Raw genomic sequence first — 22,500 nt, forward strand, 5'->3', positions numbered from 1 at the left:
GGGGCCCTGCTGCTCAGAGCTGGCGTCCCAAGCCAGCTCTTAACCAATGCGCCATTTGGCTGGCCAGCATTACTTTTGTTTTAGTTCTATGCCTTACAAGCAAATTTAATCAGCTTCTTTTTTTCTAATGATTGTAACATGCATTTTTTGTACCATGGAAGTAGTAAAAAGTTTATTAAAGAAAACTTGAAATTCAGATCAGATCAGAGAATTACAAAGAAGAAAATTACCAGTAAACCCAGCATTCCTACAACCGACAATATTCATTGTGTATATTTTAGTTCATCTTCTTCTAGTAATCTTCACAGAATATGTGTACAGATAGTGTTTTATATATAAACTCTATAACTGTTTATATATAACTAATACATTGTGTTATATTAATATATAGTGTTTATATATAAATGCTATACATTGTACACACACACACATACACGTATTCATTCATATGTGGTTACATATATATTATAATGAAAATGGGATTATACTATTCATAATGTTGGTAACGTTTTTTTCTCACCATGATATCATGAACAGTTTGTATCATTAAATAACCTTTACAACGTGAATTTTTTGACTGCATATGATGTGCTATGATTTAATCTATTAAATCATAGGTCCTCTCTTTTCACTGGTATAAATAAAAGGCTTTGACATCCTTGTGTGTAATTAGAGCTCTGTAAAAAGATTTATTTCCTTAGGCACCTGGAAATGGAATTGCTGAGTCAGAGGATTACACCAGGGTTTCTCAACCTCAGCATTATTGACAGTTTAGATGAGATAATTCTTTGGCGGGGGAGGGGCAGTCTTATGCATTATAGGATGTTTAGTGGCATCCCATTTAGTGGTAGGTGCCACTAAAAGATGCTAGTAGCATCTCCCCTTTCTCCCAAGTCATGACAATCAAAAATGTCTCCAGACATTGCTGAACATCCCCTGGGAGGCAAAACTGTGGTTACACAGTTTACACTCCATCAGTTTTTTGTCCATATACCCTCAATAATACTGGATATTACCAATTTTTAAATCTTTGCATACTAAAAAAAAGGGATTGAAGTACAAACAATATATCCATCAGTGTATTGTGATATTCCCATGTATATTCTTCTGTAAAGTGACCTGTAATAAGCCATTATCTGACTACACCAGGTTCATAGTAAATGCCAGTATAGGTTAGTAATTTGTTAGATGTTAGGTACCATTAATTTTTGAAGGGGAATATTGTTATCTTAGGAAAATGGATGAGGAAGTTGGGAGATTTTTGTGTGAAATTCTTAATGTCGTTTACTGGTTTTTCCACAATTCCACCAGCATTATGCCTTAATACTTCATTTTTACTAATGTAACAAGTTAGACTCACTTTTAAATTGTCAGTAATACAAAAGGTAATTGTGCTCATTGTCCCAGGGTGAAATATTTTCTCTCCAGAAAGACTATGTAGTTCTCCTGCCTTATGAATGAAACTATCTGAAGAGCCCGTTTTTGTGTGACTTGATTCCCTCACCTCCTTGGAAACTTTGTGCTTCCATCTGTCAGCAGTGAGCCCAAAGAGATCATTGAAAAGTCCAAAACTCCAAGCCGGAGAAACTCCCGAACCGAAGAGTCAGCTGTGGCTTCTGAAAGTATGGAAAATGGACATCGAAAGCGATCCTCTCGGCCTGCTTCAGCCTCCAGCTCTACTAAAGGTGAGCAGTGGGGTGTGGGTGCTATTTGTAAGTAGAAGAATAGAGTCCTTATCACAGCAGCAGAAGACTTTGTCCTTCATCTTTGCTTCTGTTCCTTAAATTTGTCAAGTTACCTTGACTTCTGCTGCTTTTCTGGTCCTTCCTTTATTTGTTAGTTCACTTAACTATGTGTTTTCTGTGTATGTACACAAGAGCAGCAAGCACTGTTAGAAGAAAGAACATAACAGGGCAGTTTGATTCATTATCACCACTTCAGATAGGTCCTTGGTGATATGGCCCAGTCATCTTTCTATGTTTCAGTAGCCAACTCTCTTCTCCAATTCTCTACTGTTATTTATTTTTTTTTGTCTGTTTGTTTTTTTAAGATTTTATTGGGGAATTGGGGAAGGGGAACAGCGTTGGGGAATCGGGGAAGGGGAACAGACAAGTTGCTGTCCTTTTGTTCTTCAGTCTAGTTGTGGAGGACGTCACTTCACTGGCCCATGTTGGTATTGTGATCATTGCGCTCTTCCCGGGTGAGGCAGTCACTTGCCAGCCCCCAGACGGCCACTCACGGCTGCTCTTGGCAGCTCACGCCTGCTGCCAGCCAGCCCCACTGCAGCCTAAGCCATTGTGGGCGACTCACGGCAGCCCAGCTTCAGGTCGAGCTGTTGTTCACCATCTTAGCTGTAGAGGGCACAGCATCACTGGCCCTCATGTGGGATCCGAACCGGGCCCCTGCTGCTCAGAGCTGGCATCCCAAGCCAACTCCTAACTAACATGCCACTCAGCCGGCCCCAGTCTCTACTGTTTTTGAAATCTCTGGCCCCTACTCCCTCAACTCTCACTACAAAGACATAAATTCACCAGTGTCCGTCTGCCTTTGCTCCTACTATAATAGAGCAGCTGTCCTCCTTCAAGTGTAAGGCCAACTCCTCCACTTGTGCCTTTGATCCCATCTTTTCTGACCTTCTCAAGGTCTCTACCAGTTTTCTCTTCTCTGTTGACTACTATCTCCTTTTTGAATCTGCCCTTGGCTCCTATGACCCAGATCAATAGTTTCCTGTCTCGTTTTGGCTGCTCCTTCTCAATCTCTGTGCCCAGACATTAGATGTTGGCCTTCCTCAAACTTCGATCCTGAGTTGCCTTTTTTCTTCAACTTATATTTTCTCCCTAACTGATCTCATTCATGCTCCACTTTTTCAGTTACAACCTTTAACAGACGACTTAGGAATTTGTATTTCTATTACAGATCTCTATAGAGACCTTAGACAACTGGATGTACATCCTTAACGGGACCTCAAACTCAATATGTCTGAAACTAGACTTGTGATTTTCACCTCCAAGGGCAGGTCCTCTGCCACTGTTCCCCATCTCAGTGAATGGCACCACCATCTGTCCATTAGGCAATCCCTCCTTGGCACCTCCTTCCAATCACCCTCACATCCATCACAAAAAGCTGCTGATTTTATCTTAGGTAGCCCAGTACTTTTCCCCATCTTCACTGCTATCCTAGCCCAAAACCTTTCAATGACTTACTGTTATGATTAGGATTAGAGTCTGAAAGTGTCAACATGGACCACAAGTTCCTATGTGGTCCGACCCGTCAGCCTCTCTCAGCCTCATCTGACTTCCCTCAGCAACTCACATACCATCCTCATCCCTCTCATCACAAGCCTGTGAGTATGTTACACCTGTTGTAGAGAGTGTTCTTCCCTCTTCCTTCCTCTCTTTTCCTTGTTAACATCCTTCTCTTCCTACTTACCTTAGCTCATTTGTCACTGCTATAAAGAATCATAGCACCATGTTCTTCTCCTTCATAACACCAGTTATAACTTATAACTTTGTCTATTTATGTGATAGGAGATATACATACATACATACATACATACATACATACATATATACACACACACTCTCTCTCTTACAGCAGAAGTCTGGTTTTGCTCACCACTGTTACCTGTGGTGCCTAGCATGGTGCCTAATACAAAGAGGTATATAATCATTAATTATTAAATGAATTAAATGAATCTATCAAATATACATCAAGGACTTACCACATACCAGGCTCTGGGGATATAATAGTGAAAAGACAGAATCTCTGTCTTCATCATATTAATTACAGTTGGCCCTTCAGCAACACAGGTTTGAACTGTGTGGGTACATTGTACGTGGATTTTTTTTTTTAAGATTTTATTGGGGAATTGGGGAAGGGGAACAGACAAGTTGCTGTCCTTTCGTTCTTCAGTTTAGTTGTGGAGGATGTTGCTTCACTGGCCCATGTTGGTATTATCATTGCGCTTTTCTTGGGTGAGGCAGATCGGTCGCTGGCCTCTAGACAGCCGCTCATGGCGCCTCTTGGCAGCTCACATCGGCTGCTGGCCACTCACGCTGGCTGCCGGCCACACACGGTAGCTCGCAGCAGCCCACTGCAGCAGGGGCTGCAGCCTACGCTGTTGCCGGCGACTCAGGACAGCCTAGCTCCAAGTTGAGCTGTTGTTCACCATCTTAGCTGTAGAGGGCAGTGTCACTGGCCCTCATGTGGGATCCGAACCAGGGCCATGCTGCCCAGAGCTGGCGTCCCAGGCCAGCTCTTAACCAACACGCCACTTGGCCAGCCCTGTACACGGATTCTTTTTAATACAGTTGGCCCTCTGTATTCCCGGTTTCCCATCCGTGGATTCAACCAACTGCGGATTGAAAACATTACTTTTGATCCGCAGTTGGGAATCCGCAGATGCAGAGGGCCAACTTAAGTTATATGATTTTCGACTGTGTGGGGGTTGGCGGTCCTAACCGTCATGTTGTTCAAGGGTCAACTGTGTATGCTACCCAGAAAGATAGGCTCTGATACAGTGTGTTATACATTAACTGCTATGATAGCAAAATTACATGGTACTGTAGAAGCACATAGCTGGTATGCTTCGCTCCTCTGCCAAGTCATAGAAGGCTTTCTGGAGAAAATGATGTTTAGGCTGAGACCTGAAGAATGAGGAGGCATTATCCAAGCTATAGGGGTTGAATGGAGTATTCTAGGCAAAAGGTACAGCATGTGCAAATGCCCAAATCTGAGGGAGAGTATGATACTTCATCCTCTCTAGAAATGCACTGAGCTTGAGTAGCTCAGGTTGGGATCCTGGCCAAGTGCCTGATATCAGCAGGGCTGCTGAGAAATAGTCAAGTACCACTGGGATGCCAGCCTGAAGACCAAGGCAAGTTGTGGTGTGCCCACACCAGGCACTGACCTGAGAACTCAGCTGTCATTGGCAGGTCATGTTTCTGGGTAGGAATTTCATGATGCCTCACCAAGACCCCCCGGGAATAGGCCACAGGTCTACAGATCATACACATGTAAAGCAGAGGTGTAGAAGTCACCTTAACTCAGCCTGCCAGAAAGTGAGGGGAGAAGTTGGGAGGGGCCTGCTTTCCTCTCCAGGAATATCACTTACAGCATAGGCAGGGTCCACTACGTATCTACACTTTGGATATAGAAACGCAGCCAAGGGCCGGCCGAGTGGCGCATTTGGTAAGAGTTGGCTTGGGACGCCGGCCCTAGGCAGCAGGGCCCCAGTTTGGATCCCACATGAGGGCCAGTGACGCTGCGCCCTCTACAGCTAAGATGGTGAACAACAGCTCAACCTGGAACTGGGCTGCCGTGAGTCGCCAATGACGGCGTAGGCTGAAGCGGGGCTGGCTGGCAGCAGGTGTGCACTTTTGTGAGCTACCATGAGCGGCCGTCCAATGACCAGCGAGCGACTGCCTCAGCCGGGAAGAGCGTAATGATAATGCCAACATGAGCCAGTGAAGCAACGTCCTCCACAACTAGACTGAAGAACAAAAGGACAGCAACTTGCCTGTTCCCCTTCCCCCAATTCCCCAAAAAAATCTTTAAAAAAAAAAAAAGAAAGAAAGAAATACAGCCAACAACTTTCTACCTCCTCTCAGGGAATCAATAGATCAGCAGAAACTTGTTTGGAAGGAAGCACGTCTTTGAGTATATGAGTACTAAACTTAGAGCACTAACTGGAGGATTCCTGGAGTTCTATGGGAAAATCCTCTTCCCATCAATTGTGTATCCTTTTAGCACCTCACTTTCTCAAAGGATCAAGGTCTTGTAGGCTGTAGAATATGGTGTATATTCCTACCTTTAAAGTAGGAAAAAAGTGTTGGCCTTGAGATAGACGACACACACCGCATTTTTGGAAACTTGACCTGAGCCCAGAGCCTCAAGATACTGAAGGTGTCATTTACAGTACATCAGAAAAAAATAATCTAAGGAGCAGCTGGGACAGTTAAGAAGAGATGCCCAAATTAGAGCCACTCTGTAGAGAACTGCCAGCCAAGAAAAGATGGAAAGCCAGAGCCTCTTTCAGAAAGGGGGTGGGGAATAGGCCTGTACACTTAAACTGGACATTATCCCAAAGTGGTGGTAGTTATGTTGGAATGCCTGCCCCATCCATGATTTGAGGCTTAGCAACTGGCTTGGGAGAGGCCATAATGACTCACAGGCTTTGTGATCTTGCACAGAGGGGTGCTGGGTTAAGTGTCTCCCTAGAGGATGGCTGAGCTCTGGCCAGACCCCAGGAATCACAGCCCTGTGTAGATCGCATCAGGCTCAAGCCCTCAGGCTATCAATCCTTAACTGTCCTAGGGTAAGTAAGTTACCATTTAAGTCAGAAATGAGTTCTGTAGGTCTTTTGGTTTTCAAGTGTTAGAGCTCTTGCATCCAAATTTTTAAAATATGCATATTATTGGCCTATGTTGCATCTAAAAATGTGAACCAAAGTCATAAAATAACGTTTCTGTGATTGTATTTGAACCCATACCCAGGGAGTGATCATAAAATATCAAGCTGGTTTCTAAAAGTTATGCGTCTCAAACTTGGAGACATATGTAGTGCTGGGAATCTGAAACATCATCTTGCAGCATCAGTACTTCTTAAAGTTTTGAGGGAAAAAAGCACTTTGTCTTTTTACACTCCTAAGATTTTGGTTTTATATGCACAAAGAAAATCAGAAGTAGTGTGTTTTTCATGAAAATCTTGAAAGCTAAGAAATATTACAAGTAGTTTATAATGAGAAGTATTGGTACTTTTGTCAGGACCCCGTGGCATTAATCACGCTCCTGCTGTGAGACCAGTTTGCTTATGTCACGCTGGCCAAGGCCTGCTAGACTGCCAGGTTGGAGCAGGTGGGGTGGATGATTTCTGGGCAGGTCCAGGGAGAGCCACATGGTTGATACGACATGCTCTAATCTGTTGTTTTGTTTTTGGTTGGTTGGGTTTTTGAAACACACACACTTTTAATTACAAACAGAAATTGGCTTCCACAAATCAGTGGACTTCTTTTTAAAATTGCGCTTAATCAGAGGTGTTGTTTACAAATATGCAAATAAGTAGTTCTGCTTCCTGGCATAAAGAGTTCCCCATTAACACAGAAATTATTTTTTTAGTTTCCCTTAACATTCTTCATTTACTCTTTTGTGTATAATTTTGTGTTATATTTGTGTATAATTTTGTGTTATATTTGTGTATAATTTTGTGTTATATTTGTGTATAATTTTGTGTTATATTAGGGAAAAGGATCAGTAGTTAAAAACATGAAGTTCAATGCATAAATTAGAAACCAGGGGAAACAGGCTAATTATGAGGGAAGTTCAGAGCAATCTGTAATCATCAGCACCTGTGAGTATCGCTGGGGGACCCTAAGATGCCTCTGACAGCAAAGTAGAGTAAAAGCCCTACCCTACCCACAGTCCGTGACTTGAGAAGCAACAATCTAAAATCACAGGGTATACAGATATACTTAAAACAGAAGTGTTATTATTGTGGAAATGCAAATGACAAACATAATTAGGTACATCCTAGGGGAGAAAACCCTGAGCAATAACTGCCCGAAGCTGCACTCCTTGTAGTATCATTTAGAAACCAGCCATGCAAATTTTGAAAGTAAATTTCCAGATTTTTTTTTACAATTAAATAGAAATTTTGGCTCGAAGTCGTATAGTAAAAAGCACAATGAAGTGAGCAAGGTCAAGATTAATTTCTAAAACTCCTAGGAAGGTAAAACCCATATACTGGAAGATTTAATAGAGCCTTGTACTGTATTTGGCCAAATTTACTTAAGGTCAAAACAAAGCTACCAGGCTGAAAAAAATCTCTTTTTCAAATTATAAATTTAAATGTTCTTGAAGGACATATCGTATTTCCCCATGTATAAGATGCTCCCATGTATAAGACACACCTTAATTTTTGGACCCCAAATTTGAAAAAAAAATGTATTACATAAAGTTATTGAACTCAAGTTTTATTCATCATAAAATTCATGCAACTCATCATTGTCAAAACTCCCAACCATTAGCTTGTCCTCATCTGTGTCTGATGACAAATCACTGTCTTCATATATTGCCTCGTTCTCAGCGGGAAATGCAAGTAAAAAAACCTACAATCACTGTATAAGACGCACCCAGTTTTTAGACCCCAAATTTTTCAAAAAAGTGTGCGTCTTATACATGGGGAAATACGGTATAGGGTGGACAACCACCTGAAAGACTTTATTGACCCTATTTTTTACCATATATTGGTTCTAAAATATGAATATATAAATAATTGTAATTCCACTATTAGTATTGGACTACCTGTATATAGATAAAGACATTAATTTGTAAAATCCTTGATGATTTAAAAAACTGAAAATTTTCAACAATATGTGTGATGGGTTTTTTTGCCAAAGTGGTATTGACTGGGGGGGCCTGGGAGTGGGGTTATGCATGGTCAGATGAGCTAGGCAGCCTTTAGGAACAGGCCTGATGCATACCCTGAATGTACACCATCAGCCACTACATTACTTCCGTAGAGCTCCTTACCTGAAAGAGTTTGCCTTGAGATTCTCTTACTGGGTTCAATAGAGTAGTAAAAGTGGCAGCATTTTGGAGGGAGTATAGAATATAAAATTGAATCATAAAAACATTCATCTTTTCAGACAGATATATAAAGACATTAATTAAAAGTGACTTTCTGCTATGACCCAGATTGGCTAGATTTTCCCAGGGAAGGTGATGAGAGACTTCAGAATCAGGTTGATATGGTTTTTTTTTCCTCATGGAAGTATTAAAGTATCCCTACACCACCACTCCTTTCCTCCACCATAGTATCTAAAAGATTTTTTTTTTTTTTGTAGTTTCTAGCACAAATCACTTGTTTACTCGTGGCCCTGCTCATTGATTCATCCTCTGAAGCTTAGGCAGCCTGCCAGATCTTTGGGTACTTTGGAGCAGAAACAGATGGAAGGAGGGGGAGGGAAAGCCTGAGGTTGCTTATCGCCCCCAATTCCTCACCTCTTTTCCCAGCCACATACGTGTTTCTCAGACACACTTGATCCTTCATTTCATAACAAAGGAGACGCTCCCAAAGTTGGCCTAATAAACAGATATTTTTCTAAGGATGAGCACTCAGTCAAGACAAAACTATATTTTTACTATAAATGAGAAATTTGCTACAGTGAAAATGAAGCTTGAGAGTTGGATGTAAAGTGTTGATTATGGGGAGTTGTGGGTTGTGTGAGACTCTTAGTTTATTTACATGGAATTAAAATGACACCATTATCATTACCCTGTCAGATTAACAGTCTTCTGATTAGCAAAAGACTAATGAGAGACCGATTCTACGCCATGGCACAAACAAGATGACATCCCAGCAAGAAAATACTCAATTTCAATATATGACATTGAAATTTCCAACAGAAGCCTGAAAATATTGCCCAGGTCACTTCTTGGAAAGTCATCACTTCTTAGCAATTACTGTAGCTAACAGAACAGTAAAATTTTTGTTTTTTGCACCTACCTTTTAAGTCTGGGTTCTCAAAATATTATGATACAAAAGAGAGAAGAAAAATTGCCAAAAACATTGAATCTAACGTGCATGATCAGAAAATTCAGCCTAGTTTCCAAAAATGGATAAATCTGATTCATTTTATATTAATATATTAATGTGTTAGAAAGAAAACATTTTTTCTCCTTGATAGGAAGTAATTTTGAAACATTGTTTTCATTTTAAAACTAAAACATCTACTGTGGAGCAGCATGAAGAATGAGGGTGAATTTTTTTTAAGATCAATATGAGATTTTAAATGTTTACATTTGGAGACATTCAAACTATTCATTATACTCTTCATTGCTATAAACTATTCATTGCTATAAAAAAATGTGGGGAAAAGTTCTTTAGAAATATGGTTTAAATATAGGAAAAGATTGAGTTGATTGGTTTAAGACACTATGATAATATAAGAGGAATGAAAGGAATTACAATAAAACACACTCATTCCCCTTTACGTCACTGTTACCCTTTGTATAAATCACTCAGTTCCCACATCTTCCTCAGGCTCACCTGGGCTCCAGAGAGCAGGCTGTGGCTTGCTCTGAATTGCTTCCTTCATATACTACCTGGCTCGACCACAGTAGACACTTGTTGACCAAGGGTCATGGTCATGTTACTTAGAGACTTTAACTATAGCATGGCAAAAAGTTCCTTACTGCACAACCAAAAGGAATCCAGAGGCTGGTTTTTTGCACTCTGGCACACTTTACTTGCTTGTCAAAAGCATTGTTGTTCTATCCACATTTCTTTGGGTGATGGGAACTGGTGATAGAGATTGTAGGGTTATTGACCAGCTAAAGATCTCCCCACCCTGCCATTTTTTACAACCACGTACGTGTGCTTCATCTCCCACTGCCTGTATCCCATTTCCCCGATTAACATGCTCCGTACACAGCACCGTACCTTCCTCCCACAGAAGCTTGAGACCTTCGTCACACCGAGTGCCCTTTTTGAGGCCCTTAGACTGATTCAGAGCCAATAGAGCTCCACCTAGGTCAGCCCTGGTTCTTGTGGACAGCCTACAAGGCACTGCTACAAAGAATTGCCTCCACTGAACATGTCCTTCCTTTCTCCCCCACAGACATAACCAGTGTGGTGCAATCCAAGCGAAGAAAATCCAAGTAAACAAGCTGGATGGCGACTTGATACTTGTAAATGTATGTGAATTTTATAAAAAGCAATTTTGAGCTGTGACTTTTTAAAATCCATTTCTGTACAGCTAGTCATTTTAATAACGTGGCCCTTTTCCTAGTCCCTGCAACCTGTTTTGTAAAGTGCAATGGGGAAAGCAGAGTTGTTGAACCCTTTTGGTGTTAATGAAGTTCAAGGTTTCTAAAATGTTGCCATGTATTGAGAGGAGCTAATGCGATTATGTTAACTAGTTTTCACATTTCCTAAGCAGCCTAGAGTACAGGGTGAGCATTTTTAGATCTTCTAATGAGGTATTGTGCTGTGGAAGTACTGTGTGAATAGCAGTAGTGGGGGCAAAAGGACTCTCATTTGGAAATGTTGTAAATAATTTTATTATATAGTGTTTTGGATGTATTTGTTGTAGAAATGGACCAGTGAATAAAGAGAATCTAAGGGTTTGTATAATGTGAAATACTGAATGTGTTAAATAAATGTCATTGTCCTAGAACATATATGTATGTTATTGGTAAGGGACTATTGGATGAGCAAGCTCTTTCTTTAGACTATAAAACAATAGGAACAGCCGTCTTTGTGAATTAGAATCCCATCTTGTCCTCATTGCACCTGAGATGCACCTGGCAAGTTGAGAAAAATGTATATTCTTGCTCACTGAACACATTCTTGTCTTTGAAGAAACTGGCCTTTTGCAGCACTGTACCAGGTACTTTTATATACGTTGGTCAAATTTCTTTGATTGCAAATAACAGAATCAACTTAGGATCAAAGGCCACCCAGGATTTACTAGGGACCGGAAATCATCAGCAACCCACATGGCACTTCTTCACCTCAGAACATCTGCTTATCCCTACACATGATGAATTGCTCCAACATAACTGTTTATACCTCCTCCATTCAAGAGATAAGCCCAGAATGACCAGCAAGATTCGTTGTAACAGAATCAAGAATCCAGCCCAGTTTAAGTCAGCTTTCCATCTTCAGTCCAGATCTGTGGTTAGATGGGGCAGGCATTTTGTGTTATTTCAGATGTCCACTAGATTCCACTCTTTGGCTGCCCTATTCCTCATCCGCATCAGGCTTAGGGGTGACTTATCAACATGCCCAGGTGTTTCCCTTTCCTGCTTAATTCTTACCTAAGAATTTGTAGTCTTCAAAACCAGCTGCTGCTGCTTTCACCCAACCCACTTACCTACCATCAGGGGCCTCAAATGCTTGAGGCCGTCCTTGTCTTGGTCTGGGCCTCAGCCTTCTGCTGTGTCTTGAACAGTTAGACATACGCGTATACTCATCCCTTCGCCTTTAGTAGCTCCTTGCCATAACCCAATGCCTGAGACCAAAAGGAGTCTGTGATTCTCTGTCATGCTCTTACTCTCATCTCTATTTCAACTGTCTTACTACTAATATATATGTCTTGTGTTATAAGGATCCCCTAAAAGTAGTTATTTATGAGTCAGACCCTACATTGTCTGGCTGTGTTCCCAGCAAGCTTTATCTACGCTCTTCCTTCCCTTATGACATACATAACCAGACCCAAAGTCAGCCTAATAATAATACTCTCTGCCAGTGCTGTGCTAGAGGTTGTAAAGTGCTTCTCCTACTTGAGCTATATTCAGGCAGAAAGCGTAATGTGCTTTAAATAGATTTTTATTTGTTTTTCTTTATATTAATTTTTTTTTCTCCCATAGAGGAATAACATTACAGTCTAACAATCAGAATCCTGTTACACACATACACAGGCATGCCACATGACCGGGTTGAGGTGGTTGTGTCCTTGAGTCTGTAGACACGTCACAACATGGTCAACCAAAGTCTCCTCATTTCAGCCAGTCTCAACACAAAACACCCAAGAGGGATGCACTCAACTTAGCTCCATTTGGAACTGGGTGACAGGGCAAGTTTCAGGAAGATATAAGGGGTTATAGTGTGTCTGCATTCGGTCCCCTCACATAAAGCCACATGGATCTGAGGAGGCATCCAAGAGCTCTGGTGGGGTCCTTATTGCACCTAAGATATTACAGGTAAGAGCAAATTGATCAGGGTTCCAGGCAGGGGCCGGGGAGCAGGCATACTCCAAAACAGCAAACTGCATTCATACACACGTGATACCCTGCTGGGGCCAGACTGGCAAAGGCTGGAAAGTGACACCCAGCTTGAAGAGAGCACTCAGACATATTGGGGAATTACTGTTAAGTCGCCCTTTGATGTAATTGGGACTCCCTCTAGAAACGGGTCCCTCTGACATACTCAGTTTTGGCAAAGTGCTGGTAGTATTAACATTAAAGTAATACAAACTGGAACCAACTTCTCCAGGGTCTCTGAAAACATCAGTCAAGACAGACTCTCTAACCCCCTCCTGTCTAAGGTTGCATAGGACTTTATGAATTCTGGTTCCCTCGTTTATTCAAGTTCTGTGGTTTAAAAAAAAAAAAATCCTGAAGCATGCTCAAGGTGAAAGGCACATACACAGTCAATACAGTATGACGAGGTCTGATGCTTCAGGAGTCAGACTAGCAGGAGACTGAGCAGTGTTGGTTCTTAGAAATCTATACACAATTAAAATATTGCCACACTCAAATGCTACAGAGTCTATAGGAAAGTACAAAAACCTATGAGCCTTGCAACCAGCTAGGTGATAAGCATGGAGGGGTTCCAGAACTACAGGAGCTCCAGAAATATGGGGAAGGGAGGGGCCTTCTGAAATGGGAGCCAAATGCCCTGTAACTCATTCTCCCTCACCAGAAGGATCATGCCCAGGACTGAGCCTAGGCCCCAGCTGGCATCAAAGGAATAGGCAAGAGTGGGAGGGAGTTTTCAGCCCTTGGAAGTGCTGAAGACCCTAAGCTGGCTGTGAAGTGACCCAGGGGGTGGCTAGAAGAATAAAAGTGACTAGGTCATAACTGAAGGAGAGCCTTGGGGAGAGGAGCAAGGTTGTCAACTACTGAGCCCCTAGCGGACTGGCGGGACTTTGATCTGTTTTTAGTGGAGATTTGGCTTACTCCCTTGGATAAGAGACCCCAACAGGGATTCTTCCTGTCCCCATCCCAGCATCCATGGGGCTACCCCCTCCCTTACCCACACATCCCACATGAGGCTTGGGGCTACAGGGTCAGGGAGGGCAGCTGCCTTTGCCCTCATGGGATTGCAGAGTTTTCTCCAAGTCTCAGCATGGCTGTTAAGGCCTGGAAACCTGGAATTGGGGTGAGGGGGAAGACCTATGTTAGTATGTAACAGGAAATCTTAAAAGTTTCAAGGAAGAAAGAGCACGCACTAGAAACGGACAGTTAGAAAGAGAAAAAGGGAAGCAACTCGGGGCATCCCAAGAGGCTGTTGCTGGTGTCTGAGCCCAAAATTCAGTCCCACTAAGAGGAGGGGAAAGCTGGCTTCCCCCGTCCCCTGTGTCTCACCCAGGGGTTCAGGTTCCCTCCTCCAGGTACTTAATAGAGGAGAAGGGGGGGAACCAACCAAAGGGCACCTGTTTCTCCCCAGCAGCCTAGAAAGGAAGAGAGCACTGGAGGAGAGAATGAGGCGAGTCCCCCTGAAAGCCCTGAACCCGGATAGGGACTGTTTGGGGATTGGAACAGTGAAGCTCCTGGCCTCCTACCCAGGAGTGTTTAATAGGCATCCTGGGCAGGGTGTGAAATACAAAGCCAGAGGCAAGATGAAGGCTGAGCTGTCATTCTTGAGATGGCTTCACCCCACAGCTTGTCCTCCCCAGCATCGTTCCCCTGCATTCTTACTCTGGGGTGTGCACTTTCCCTGCCTAGAAGCCCTCTGGCCTGTATCTCTCCTAAGCTAGTTCTAGCACCTTGGGCATGTGAACAGATAGCCAGGATGGCAGGGCCTTGCCCAGCCGCTACTCCTGGAGTGATATGTTGGGGGAAGGGCAGCAAGGTACTAACTGAGCCCTTCAGACTCAGGGCCTGCAGAGGGGTAGGTTTCAGGAAGAGATTTGGGAGGTGGGATTATTTAGGAAAGGGAAGTGGGGGCAGACTCCAGGCTTCAGCCTGAGCAGGGCTTGGCCTCTCTGAGCAAGTGCAATACCAGCTCCCATGGTGCCCTGCTCCTTAACAGCTTCTCAACCTGTCTGTCCTGTCTACATTTCTAATCGGCTGCCTCTTTCCCTTGATTCCCTCCACCTTCTCCCTCTAACTCACATCTCCCGGTCCTCTTCCACATACTTTACCTTTCCAGGCCTAAGCAACTACAAGGAGCCCAGCCCCCAGGGGAAAGGGAAGGCCCGACTAAAGACAGTTTTTAGTCTCAGCCCCTCCCCCCACCCCATCCATTTGGGAGGGAATTACTGGAAATGAATAACATGGGAGCAGGAGCGAGTGTAGTGCCAAACATGAGATAGGGTGAGGCTTGTAAAGTGGGAGTTGAAGGTGGGGAAAGAGACAGATCTAGGACTGGAAGAGGAGACTCTCAGAAAGAGGAGTGGGCCAGAGGTAGAGGACTGGAGGGCAAGGATGAAGGGGAATGTAAGGGCAGAGTGGGGACGGGGACCAGAGAAGGAGGGATGCAGTGCCAGGTAGGGGAGATGGATGGAGGGTTAGATGCAGGAGGAAGGTGAAGGGCGGGAGGGGGTTCAGGGGCGGATTAGAGTATCAGAGAGAAGGAAATTGAGTGGGTGGAAGAGGGGGCTATCACCCCACCTCACACACAGAAGGAGGAAGGTTGTGGTGTCCAGCCCCGGGCAGGCTGCGGGCGCCCCTCGAACAGCACACTGGCTGCGCCGGAGGGCCCCCGATAGGGGCTGGGGATCGGTGAGGGGTTTGTGGTTCGGCCGGCCGACGCTCAGTAGTTGAACTGGCGCTGGCACGGCTGGTAGATGAAGCTGCCCTGGTGCTTGGGCCGGCGCGTACAGCTCTCGCGGGCGCGGTTCTGCCGTTGCAGCACCTTGGCGCTTAGCGCGTGGCGCTCGACCCGCTGCCGGGCCCGCTGCAGCCGCCGCACCTGGCCGGTCTTCTCCATCAGTGCGGCCCGCGCCGGCAGAGGGGCAGCGGCGTGGTGCAGGGCCGCCTGGGGCTCGCGGCGGACGGGCGCCAGCTCTCTGCGGGGACAAATCAGGGCTCGGTCATGGCCGGATGAGTCGGGGGGGGGGTGCCAAGGATGGAGCTGGCACCTCCCACCGTGTCCCTGCATCCTTGCCCTTGCGCAGTGCTGTCTCGGCTCACAGCGGGGAGCCCAACACCCTCCTTGGCGGGGGAGTACGAGCCCTTCTTCCAGCCAACCTGGAGATACCTCCTTGGTTCTATCTCATGTGACACATAAACCAGACCCTTGGGAAGGCTAGGCTCCAACCTCTTAATTCAGCCTTCGCCTTTCTTACGAGCCTCTATAAGCCCCACCCCCTTGTCGTTCTGGCTTTGCCCCTCCAGCCTCTAAACAGGTCGCAAGGCTTAGCCACGCCTCTCCCAATCTCAAAGCCCCGCCCTTTACCCTCAGGCCAGCTGCTAAACCTTATCCCCAGCCCATAGGCCTGACTCTTAGCCTCGAAGACACGCCTCTAGAAGCCCCCCCCCCAGTGCCCAGTGGGCACCTGAGCTCTGCCCCAACCTCCAGGCGCGGACCCTTGCCCTCCAAGATAAGTCTCTCTAGGACTCCACGCCCCGCCCTGGCCTGCTCACCCATCGCTAAGGTCGCCGTCAGGCAGGTCAGCGTCGGGGTGCGGGGAAGGGGGCCCCGGCTCCAGCACAATGGTGCTGCCGGTGACATAAACGGACATGCTGGGGTGCTCGATGAGGAGGTCCTCCAGGGGGCTGCTCTGGAGGCGGGCGGGCCCGAGTCCGGGCCCCTCTGCAGTAAAACAGGCGGGAGGGGTAACAAACCAGCTCTCGTCCATCAAGGAGGGCGCGGGCGGAGGGCGGCCCGCAGGGGCAGGGGCAGCCCCGGGGCTGGGTGGAGCCGCGTAGCTGTCTACGGGGCGCAGGAGGGGGAGCCATGCGGGGGAGGGGGCGCAGCGGGAAGGGACACACACATACCAGACACAGGGGGGCGGGGAGAGAAAGGGCATCGTTAGTCAGACCCGTAGTCCCGCCCGCCGCATCCACGGGGCACCCACGGGCCAGGAGTCTCGACCCGCTCGCTGCCCTAGGGCACGTAAGGTGTGGGCCCCAACACTGCGCCTCCAGGAGACAGCCCGGGGTTGCATGGGATGAGGCCCTGTTACCCCACCTCCAGTGTCACTGCCTCAGCCCGTTTGCTTCGTAGGCCTGGGGCGACTCCCCAGTCCCCTGGCAGCTCCCCTCCCCTCTGCTACTTGGCCACCTGACCTTCACAGGCCCAGGAGTCAGTCAGCGTCCTGACCCCCGATTTAGGCCTCACCCGGCAGGTCAATGATGAGCCAGCCGTCCACTTCATCCTCCTCGGAGACGAAGGCTCTGGGGCAGTCGGGGTCCTCAGGGGGCGGGGGTGTGCTGAAGAAGAAGCTGGTGAGGCGCTGGAACATGGTTGGGAAGTGAAGTGGCCTCAGGGGGGCGCCCTATCGCAGTGCAAAAAACCTGGGAGGTGTAGAGAGGAGTCAGAGCCACCACTGACTGAATGAAGTCTACCCCAACTCCTGGCTGGAGATACCACCCCCAGCCCTTAGACCAGGTTAAGAGTACAACAGGGATGTGTGGGGGAGCTTTGCGGGGTGTGTGCTTTCTGGTAGGTCAACCTGCTCTCAGGCTTTTCTACTTTCTGTGTGACCTTAGAAAGTTATTTAACTTACCTGTGCTTTAGTTTTCTCATCTGTCAAATGGCAATGATAATCAAGTACCCTCCTTTGGGCCCTTATAAGAATTAAATGAGCTAAACACAAAAAGCTTCGAACAGTATATGGGCACAGAGTAAACATTCAATAAACTAATTAACTAGTTATTAATTATTGCATGCTCTAGGGGCATGGAAGGAGTGATATATATATGACTAGATTCTGTCAGAGAAGATCTCCCTGAACCTTGAAGGGTAAATAGGAGTTCTCCAAGCAAAGAAGAAATTGTCCAATGTTGTGATTATTTGTCATCATCACAATATTGCTCACATTCATGTGTCAGGTACTATACTAAGCACCTCACGGAATAAACTTCAGGAAGTGGGTATCATTATTATCCCTCTTTTAAAGTTGAAGAAATTGAGGCTCAGAGAGGTAAGGTAACTTGCCCAAAATTTCACAGCTTGTAAAACAGAGGTAGGATTTGAACCCATGCAGTCAGATGCCAGATGCAGCACCCATAATCACTACACTCCATTGCCTTTGCTGGGTATCTGTCTGGATTAGGCACTTTCAACTTGGTGGCCAGGGGCCATGATCCATGTGTCTTTTTCTGGGGAGAAGGACCTTAGTTTTCATCATGATTTCCCAAACAGCACTCCTTGAGCCCAGAGATTAAGAACTACTACTCAAGTCTGTGTGTCTCAAAAAGTGCTCCCTAGCAAAAATCCCACAGAACAGCTACCATCTCACCATGTAATTGCACAGGCCTCAGTTATGTATGTCAGATGAACTTGGAAGATCCTATTCCCACAGTCCCTCCCCCTCTTACCCCTTATTCCCAAGCTCCTGCTCAAGGACAGCATCCCTGGCTAGGAGGAATAAGATCAGGTTGCCTGGCCCCAGGGAGACAACAGGTCAGTAGGAGGTGATGATGGAGGGAGGGAGCAATCAGACCCCAGGAGCCTTTAAGGATAAGCACTGAGTGTTGGACCAGGACTCAAGGCCTCAATCAGCCCTTCCCTAGGTGAAGATAAGGAAGGAGACCCCTTGCTCCAGGAATGCAGACACCAAGGAGGTGGCTATAGATCTGCCCTTCTCCCCACCTCAGCTTACCTCAGGACTAGACCTGGGCTAGGGGCCCCCTGGATGTCCCTAAAGCTTGACCCTCCACATGTGTCCCCTGATGATGGTCAACAGTTTTGTTATTGACCCAAATGTCACTTTCCTCTAGGGTTCTTTCCACACTAACTATAGAACTCCCTGGCAGCATGTCCACACTTCCATTCCCTGGAGGCATTCTACTGTTACTGCTATCCCACCTGGGGTATTTCTATGCTTGTAGCTACCTCTTCCATTTCCTGGAATTGTTTTCACACTTGCCACAGAATCCCCTAACTTCCAGACCCTGAGAGTATTTTCACATTTGCAGACCCAAAGTGGGCTCAGAAGGAAGTGCTCCCTAGGTGCTGGCTTCCCTGGTGGGAGATCTACAGGGATTATGAAAGGTTGGGCCACCCCAATGAGTGCCTGCCCAGCACAAGCCACACATCTCAACATAGCCATAGGGAGGAGTTAGTGACTCAGTTACCAAAAATCCAGGAAGTTTGGCCCCTCCTGAAGGAAGGGAAGATTGGGGCATTGGTGAGGAACACCCTCCTTCCAAGGACCTTCTAGTTCATTGAGCAGGCGAACAAGTTAAGAGCTGTTTCAGGGACCATCATATTCACCCAGTGCATTTTACAACCTGAGGATAGAGGACATAAGTCTATCCAAAGACACACAGCTAGATGGTGGTGGGTCAGGCCTAGCCCCAGGTCACTGAGCACCCAGTCAGAAAAGCCTCAGCAAACAATCCCCCAAAATATAATGACGCAGGGGAGATAGGGAGTTCAGATAGGAGTCAAACATTGATCTAGTCACTGCTCTCCTCTGCCCAGCTATAAAAGGGTCTGGGCTTCTGGACACCAGATTCATTCATCATGCATTTACCAGAACACCCACTGTATACCACAGCCTGCTCTGGGCCTCTTCAAATTATAGACAGATTGAGGTAAGGGAGGCTGGGGGTGAAGGGAGAGCTGCCTGCCTGAGGTCACACAGCAAGTCAGTGACAGAGCCAAGAGTAACAGCAACAACAGCCAGCCAGTGCCCGCCCCTGTCATGACCACCAGGGAGTCTCCCGGATTTTCTTTCCCAGCCCTGCCAGCTTCCTGGTTCTCACATTCCCAGCCTTGCTCCAGGGAGAACCATTCCCTTTAATAACTGCAGCAGCTGTGCCCAGAATAGCACTTGAGCCCCAAGCCACCTCTACCCCAGCCCATCCTTGAGTAAAGTCCATCCAGCCTCCAGGCCCATCCACTTAGAAAGTCAGGCACTCTCATGTCCTACCCCTTCTCCTGCCTCTCGGAGACCAGAGAGAGGGGCGGCACAAGTCTTGTAATCACCAGCACTAGGCCAGGTCATGTCCTTCTAGCTGACAACTCTGGGTGTTGGGGAGGTGATGAAGGGCCAAACAAAGGGAACTCACCCCCGCACCCAACTCACCCCCCCACCCCACCCCAACATTAGCCCTGGAGACACTCTGATGCAGCCAATGACTCACCTTTCTGTGGTCAAAACAGCTGGGAGGCAACAATTTTATTGGCCTCGGGGACCTCAAGGTACAGAGTGAGGGTCAGGGCCACAAAAGGGTACCCAGTCTCCAAAGATCTGGAAAATGACCCAGGAATGAGGAGACCTAAGAGCCCTATCAAATTTGGATGGTGCTGAGCCCAAGGAGAGTCCTCAGTGGCAGGAGGATGTGTAACTTGTTACTTGTATTGAGTTCCTACTAGGCATGTGCCCATGGGTAATGCATCTGTCACTCACACGGTATGCATGACTCTAATTGGCTACACGACCAGGAGTAAGCCACTTCCCCTCACTGGACCTCAGTTTCCCACTGAAATGGAATCTAAGACTACTAGTTATGGGCCTGGGAGTGACTTCAGTTAAGACGCTGCACACATGTCAGGGATTAGGAGGATGTTATTATGTTAGTCCCAGGGGTGCAGGGCCTGGAGCTGGAGGGACGGGATTCCGCCACCATCTGGCGCTGTCCCAACGATCTGGAGCTGGAGCTCCAGGCCTCCCTTCAACTCCTGAAGACACCTCCCCACCCCACCCCCACACACCCACCCCCTTCAACTTGGACCCAGCAGTGCAGTTCGAACCTCTCAAGTCGAAAGGAGAAAGCAGGAGATCACAGGCCTGATCCAGCCCCTGGATTAACCCAGGAAACTGCCAAGGCCCCTCCGGTCCCCGCTGCTTTTCAGCGTCCCTCACCCATGGGCCCAGCCCCGACCAAGCTCCCACCAGGTCATAGGAGGACAAGCGACCCGAGCAGGGGGGTTGGGGGGGAGAAAGGGAGGGCGGGAGGCGGTGCCGGCCTTGGTGACGTCTCAATGTCAAATGCAAATAGAAAGACGTCATGGTCTACCGGGCATGCGGCAGCCAATCGGGAGACGCGAATGCAGCCCTGGCCGCCGCCGGCGGAGACAAACAAAGACCGGGAGCTGGGGGCACGGGGCGTGTCCCCGGGCGCCGGGAGCCCCCTGGCCAAAGCAGGTCTGGACTCACCTCGGGGCGGGGGCGGTGCGGCGGGCCCGGTGGAGCTGAGGTAGTTGTGCGGCGGAACGGCCAAGGGTCTGCGGCTGATCACAGGCCGGGCCGCATCGCCGAGGCTGGGTCGGGACGCAGCGGGGCTACGCGTGGGACGCTTGTGGCTGCTGCGCTGGCCCGCGGGGCTTTAAGTCAGTGCAGCCGCTGCAGCTGGGCTCGCAGCACAAATTGGAACGTTCAAACAGCTGATTGTGACGTCACAAAGGGGCCCGCCCGCCTCGCGTCACGGCAGGCGGAGCGGTGACCAATCCCAGGCTGCGGATCCCCCCTCCCCGCCTCCTCCAGGGTTTGCTGGCTAGTGACTCCTGTTTGGAAGCCCCACTCCGAGCCGCGGGCCGCCGTCCAGTGAGGCGACTGCTGGAAGCTTGGATCCCCTTCCAGGGTGACCCGCAGACCTCTCAATGAAAAAGGTTCCACTCCTTCCTACGGAATCCCCATCTTCCAGCCCTCCCTCCACGTACCCCAGCGCCTTCACCCTTCCCACTCCCCCGTCAGATCCTTTCACCTGCATCCTATATCCAAGTCCCCCCCAATCTGTACCCTTTTCTCAACTCCACACCACGTCCATGCACCTCCATCCTCCCCACCACTCTTCTCCCTGCTCTCCCTCACTTTTCTGTCTCACCTCCTCACCCCTACCCATTCGCTGCTTTTCCACCCCACATTTCCTCAGCTGGGCAGGTTTGAGGGGACTTCCCCTTTCCCCGGTTCCGGGACAGCACCTGGGAGTGTAGAGGAGTTGGTTCCACTGAAGGGAAATTTTAAAGAGTAGGACTTGGAGAATAATTGCTCTGGGCTAATAAACATTGGCCTAGAGACTGCTCTGTTATGGAAGTTTACACACCACACCTTGTTTATTAATCTACGTTGCTGTTGGGGCTGGACAAAAAGTGACAGTACAAAGATGGATTATTATTCGTCCTGATTTACACACAAGAAAGCCGAAGCTCACAAACCTCACTGTTAGTATGTGAATTCATATTCAATAATGCATTCAACATTTATTAAATACCTACTATTGCTACTGCCAGACTATTAGCTGACATTTATTGAACACCCACTGAGTGCCAGGCACTGTGCTATTGCATTTTATATGTGTTTTGATCTTCACAACTTCAGCCCAAGTGACTTCCCAAGGTCACAAAGCTACTGTAAATAGCAGAGCTAGGATTTGAACCCACATTTCCTGGCCCCAATCCTTTCCACACTCTATATGCACCAGATTGTCCAAACCCCAGAAGACATCAGCCTCCCTAGGGAGACCTGGGCCCAGTCCTGACTGCCCAAACTTGCTGTGTGACCTCAAGCAAGTCATGTTACCTCTCTGGGCTTCAGTTTCCTTATCTGTCAAGCCTAACATGTCTGCACTTCCCGCTAGAGAGTCTTTCAAACTCTCCACTCTCAGGATTCTGCCAATCCCATGCTCTAGGCCCCCAGTGGCCTGGGAAATGCCTGGG

The 22,500-nt window shown here is 47.2% G+C and overlaps 2 protein-coding genes and 1 long non-coding RNA gene across 20 annotated transcripts in view; 2 read left to right on the forward strand and 1 right to left on the reverse strand.

Annotated features, from left to right (window-relative positions):
- NCOA6 (nuclear receptor coactivator 6) overlaps nucleotides 1-11,178 on the forward strand; it is a 112,678-nt gene extending 101,500 nt beyond the window's left edge. For 9 of the 11 annotated variants that reach the window (XM_019655177.1, XM_019655183.1, XM_019655188.1 and 6 more), the window contains 2 exons: nucleotides 1,537-1,685; nucleotides 10,619-11,178. In XM_019655177.1, coding sequence (XP_019510722.1) covers nucleotides 1,537-1,685; nucleotides 10,619-10,662 — 193 coding nt within the window. In that variant the 3' untranslated portion in view covers nucleotides 10,663-11,178. The remainder of the gene's footprint in view (nucleotides 1-1,536; nucleotides 1,686-10,618) is intronic. The other 2 variants (XM_019655180.1, XM_019655185.1) reach the window with 1 other exon arrangement.
- A 1,134-nt stretch (nucleotides 11,179-12,312) lies between these two features.
- TP53INP2 (tumor protein p53 inducible nuclear protein 2) lies at nucleotides 12,313-21,340 on the reverse strand. Of its 5 annotated transcripts, XM_019655191.1 has the most exons (5): nucleotides 20,596-20,758; nucleotides 19,986-20,092; nucleotides 17,011-17,186; nucleotides 16,314-16,602; nucleotides 12,313-15,736 (listed from the first exon to the last, which is right to left on the reverse strand). In XM_019655191.1, the coding sequence occupies exons 3-5, from the start codon at nucleotides 17,132-17,134 to the stop codon at nucleotides 15,481-15,483; spliced, it is 669 nt and encodes a 222-aa protein (XP_019510736.1). In that variant the 5' UTR covers nucleotides 17,135-17,186; nucleotides 19,986-20,092; nucleotides 20,596-20,758; the 3' UTR covers nucleotides 12,313-15,480. The 5 variants fall into 5 exon arrangements, with proteins under 5 accessions (XP_019510736.1, XP_019510738.1, XP_019510734.1 ...); XM_019655193.1 differs by lacking the exons at nucleotides 19,986-20,092; nucleotides 20,596-20,758 and adding an exon at nucleotides 21,002-21,340 and having other exon boundaries at nucleotides 16,314-16,482; XM_019655189.1 differs by lacking the exons at nucleotides 19,986-20,092; nucleotides 20,596-20,758 and adding an exon at nucleotides 21,002-21,340.
- LOC109389574 (uncharacterized) overlaps nucleotides 20,868-22,500 on the forward strand; it is a 10,196-nt gene continuing 8,563 nt past the window's right edge. For all 4 annotated transcript variants that reach the window (XR_002125414.1, XR_002125413.1, XR_002125415.1 and 1 more), the window contains exons 1-2: nucleotides 20,868-20,989; nucleotides 21,329-21,453. This is a non-coding gene — a long non-coding RNA (uncharacterized LOC109389574). The remainder of the gene's footprint in view (nucleotides 20,990-21,328; nucleotides 21,454-22,500) is intronic.

This window comes from Hipposideros armiger, unplaced genomic scaffold (genome assembly GCF_001890085.2).
Source record: "Hipposideros armiger isolate ML-2016 unplaced genomic scaffold, ASM189008v1 scaffold_238, whole genome shotgun sequence".
Taxonomy (NCBI): Eukaryota; Metazoa; Chordata; class Mammalia; order Chiroptera; family Hipposideridae; genus Hipposideros; species Hipposideros armiger.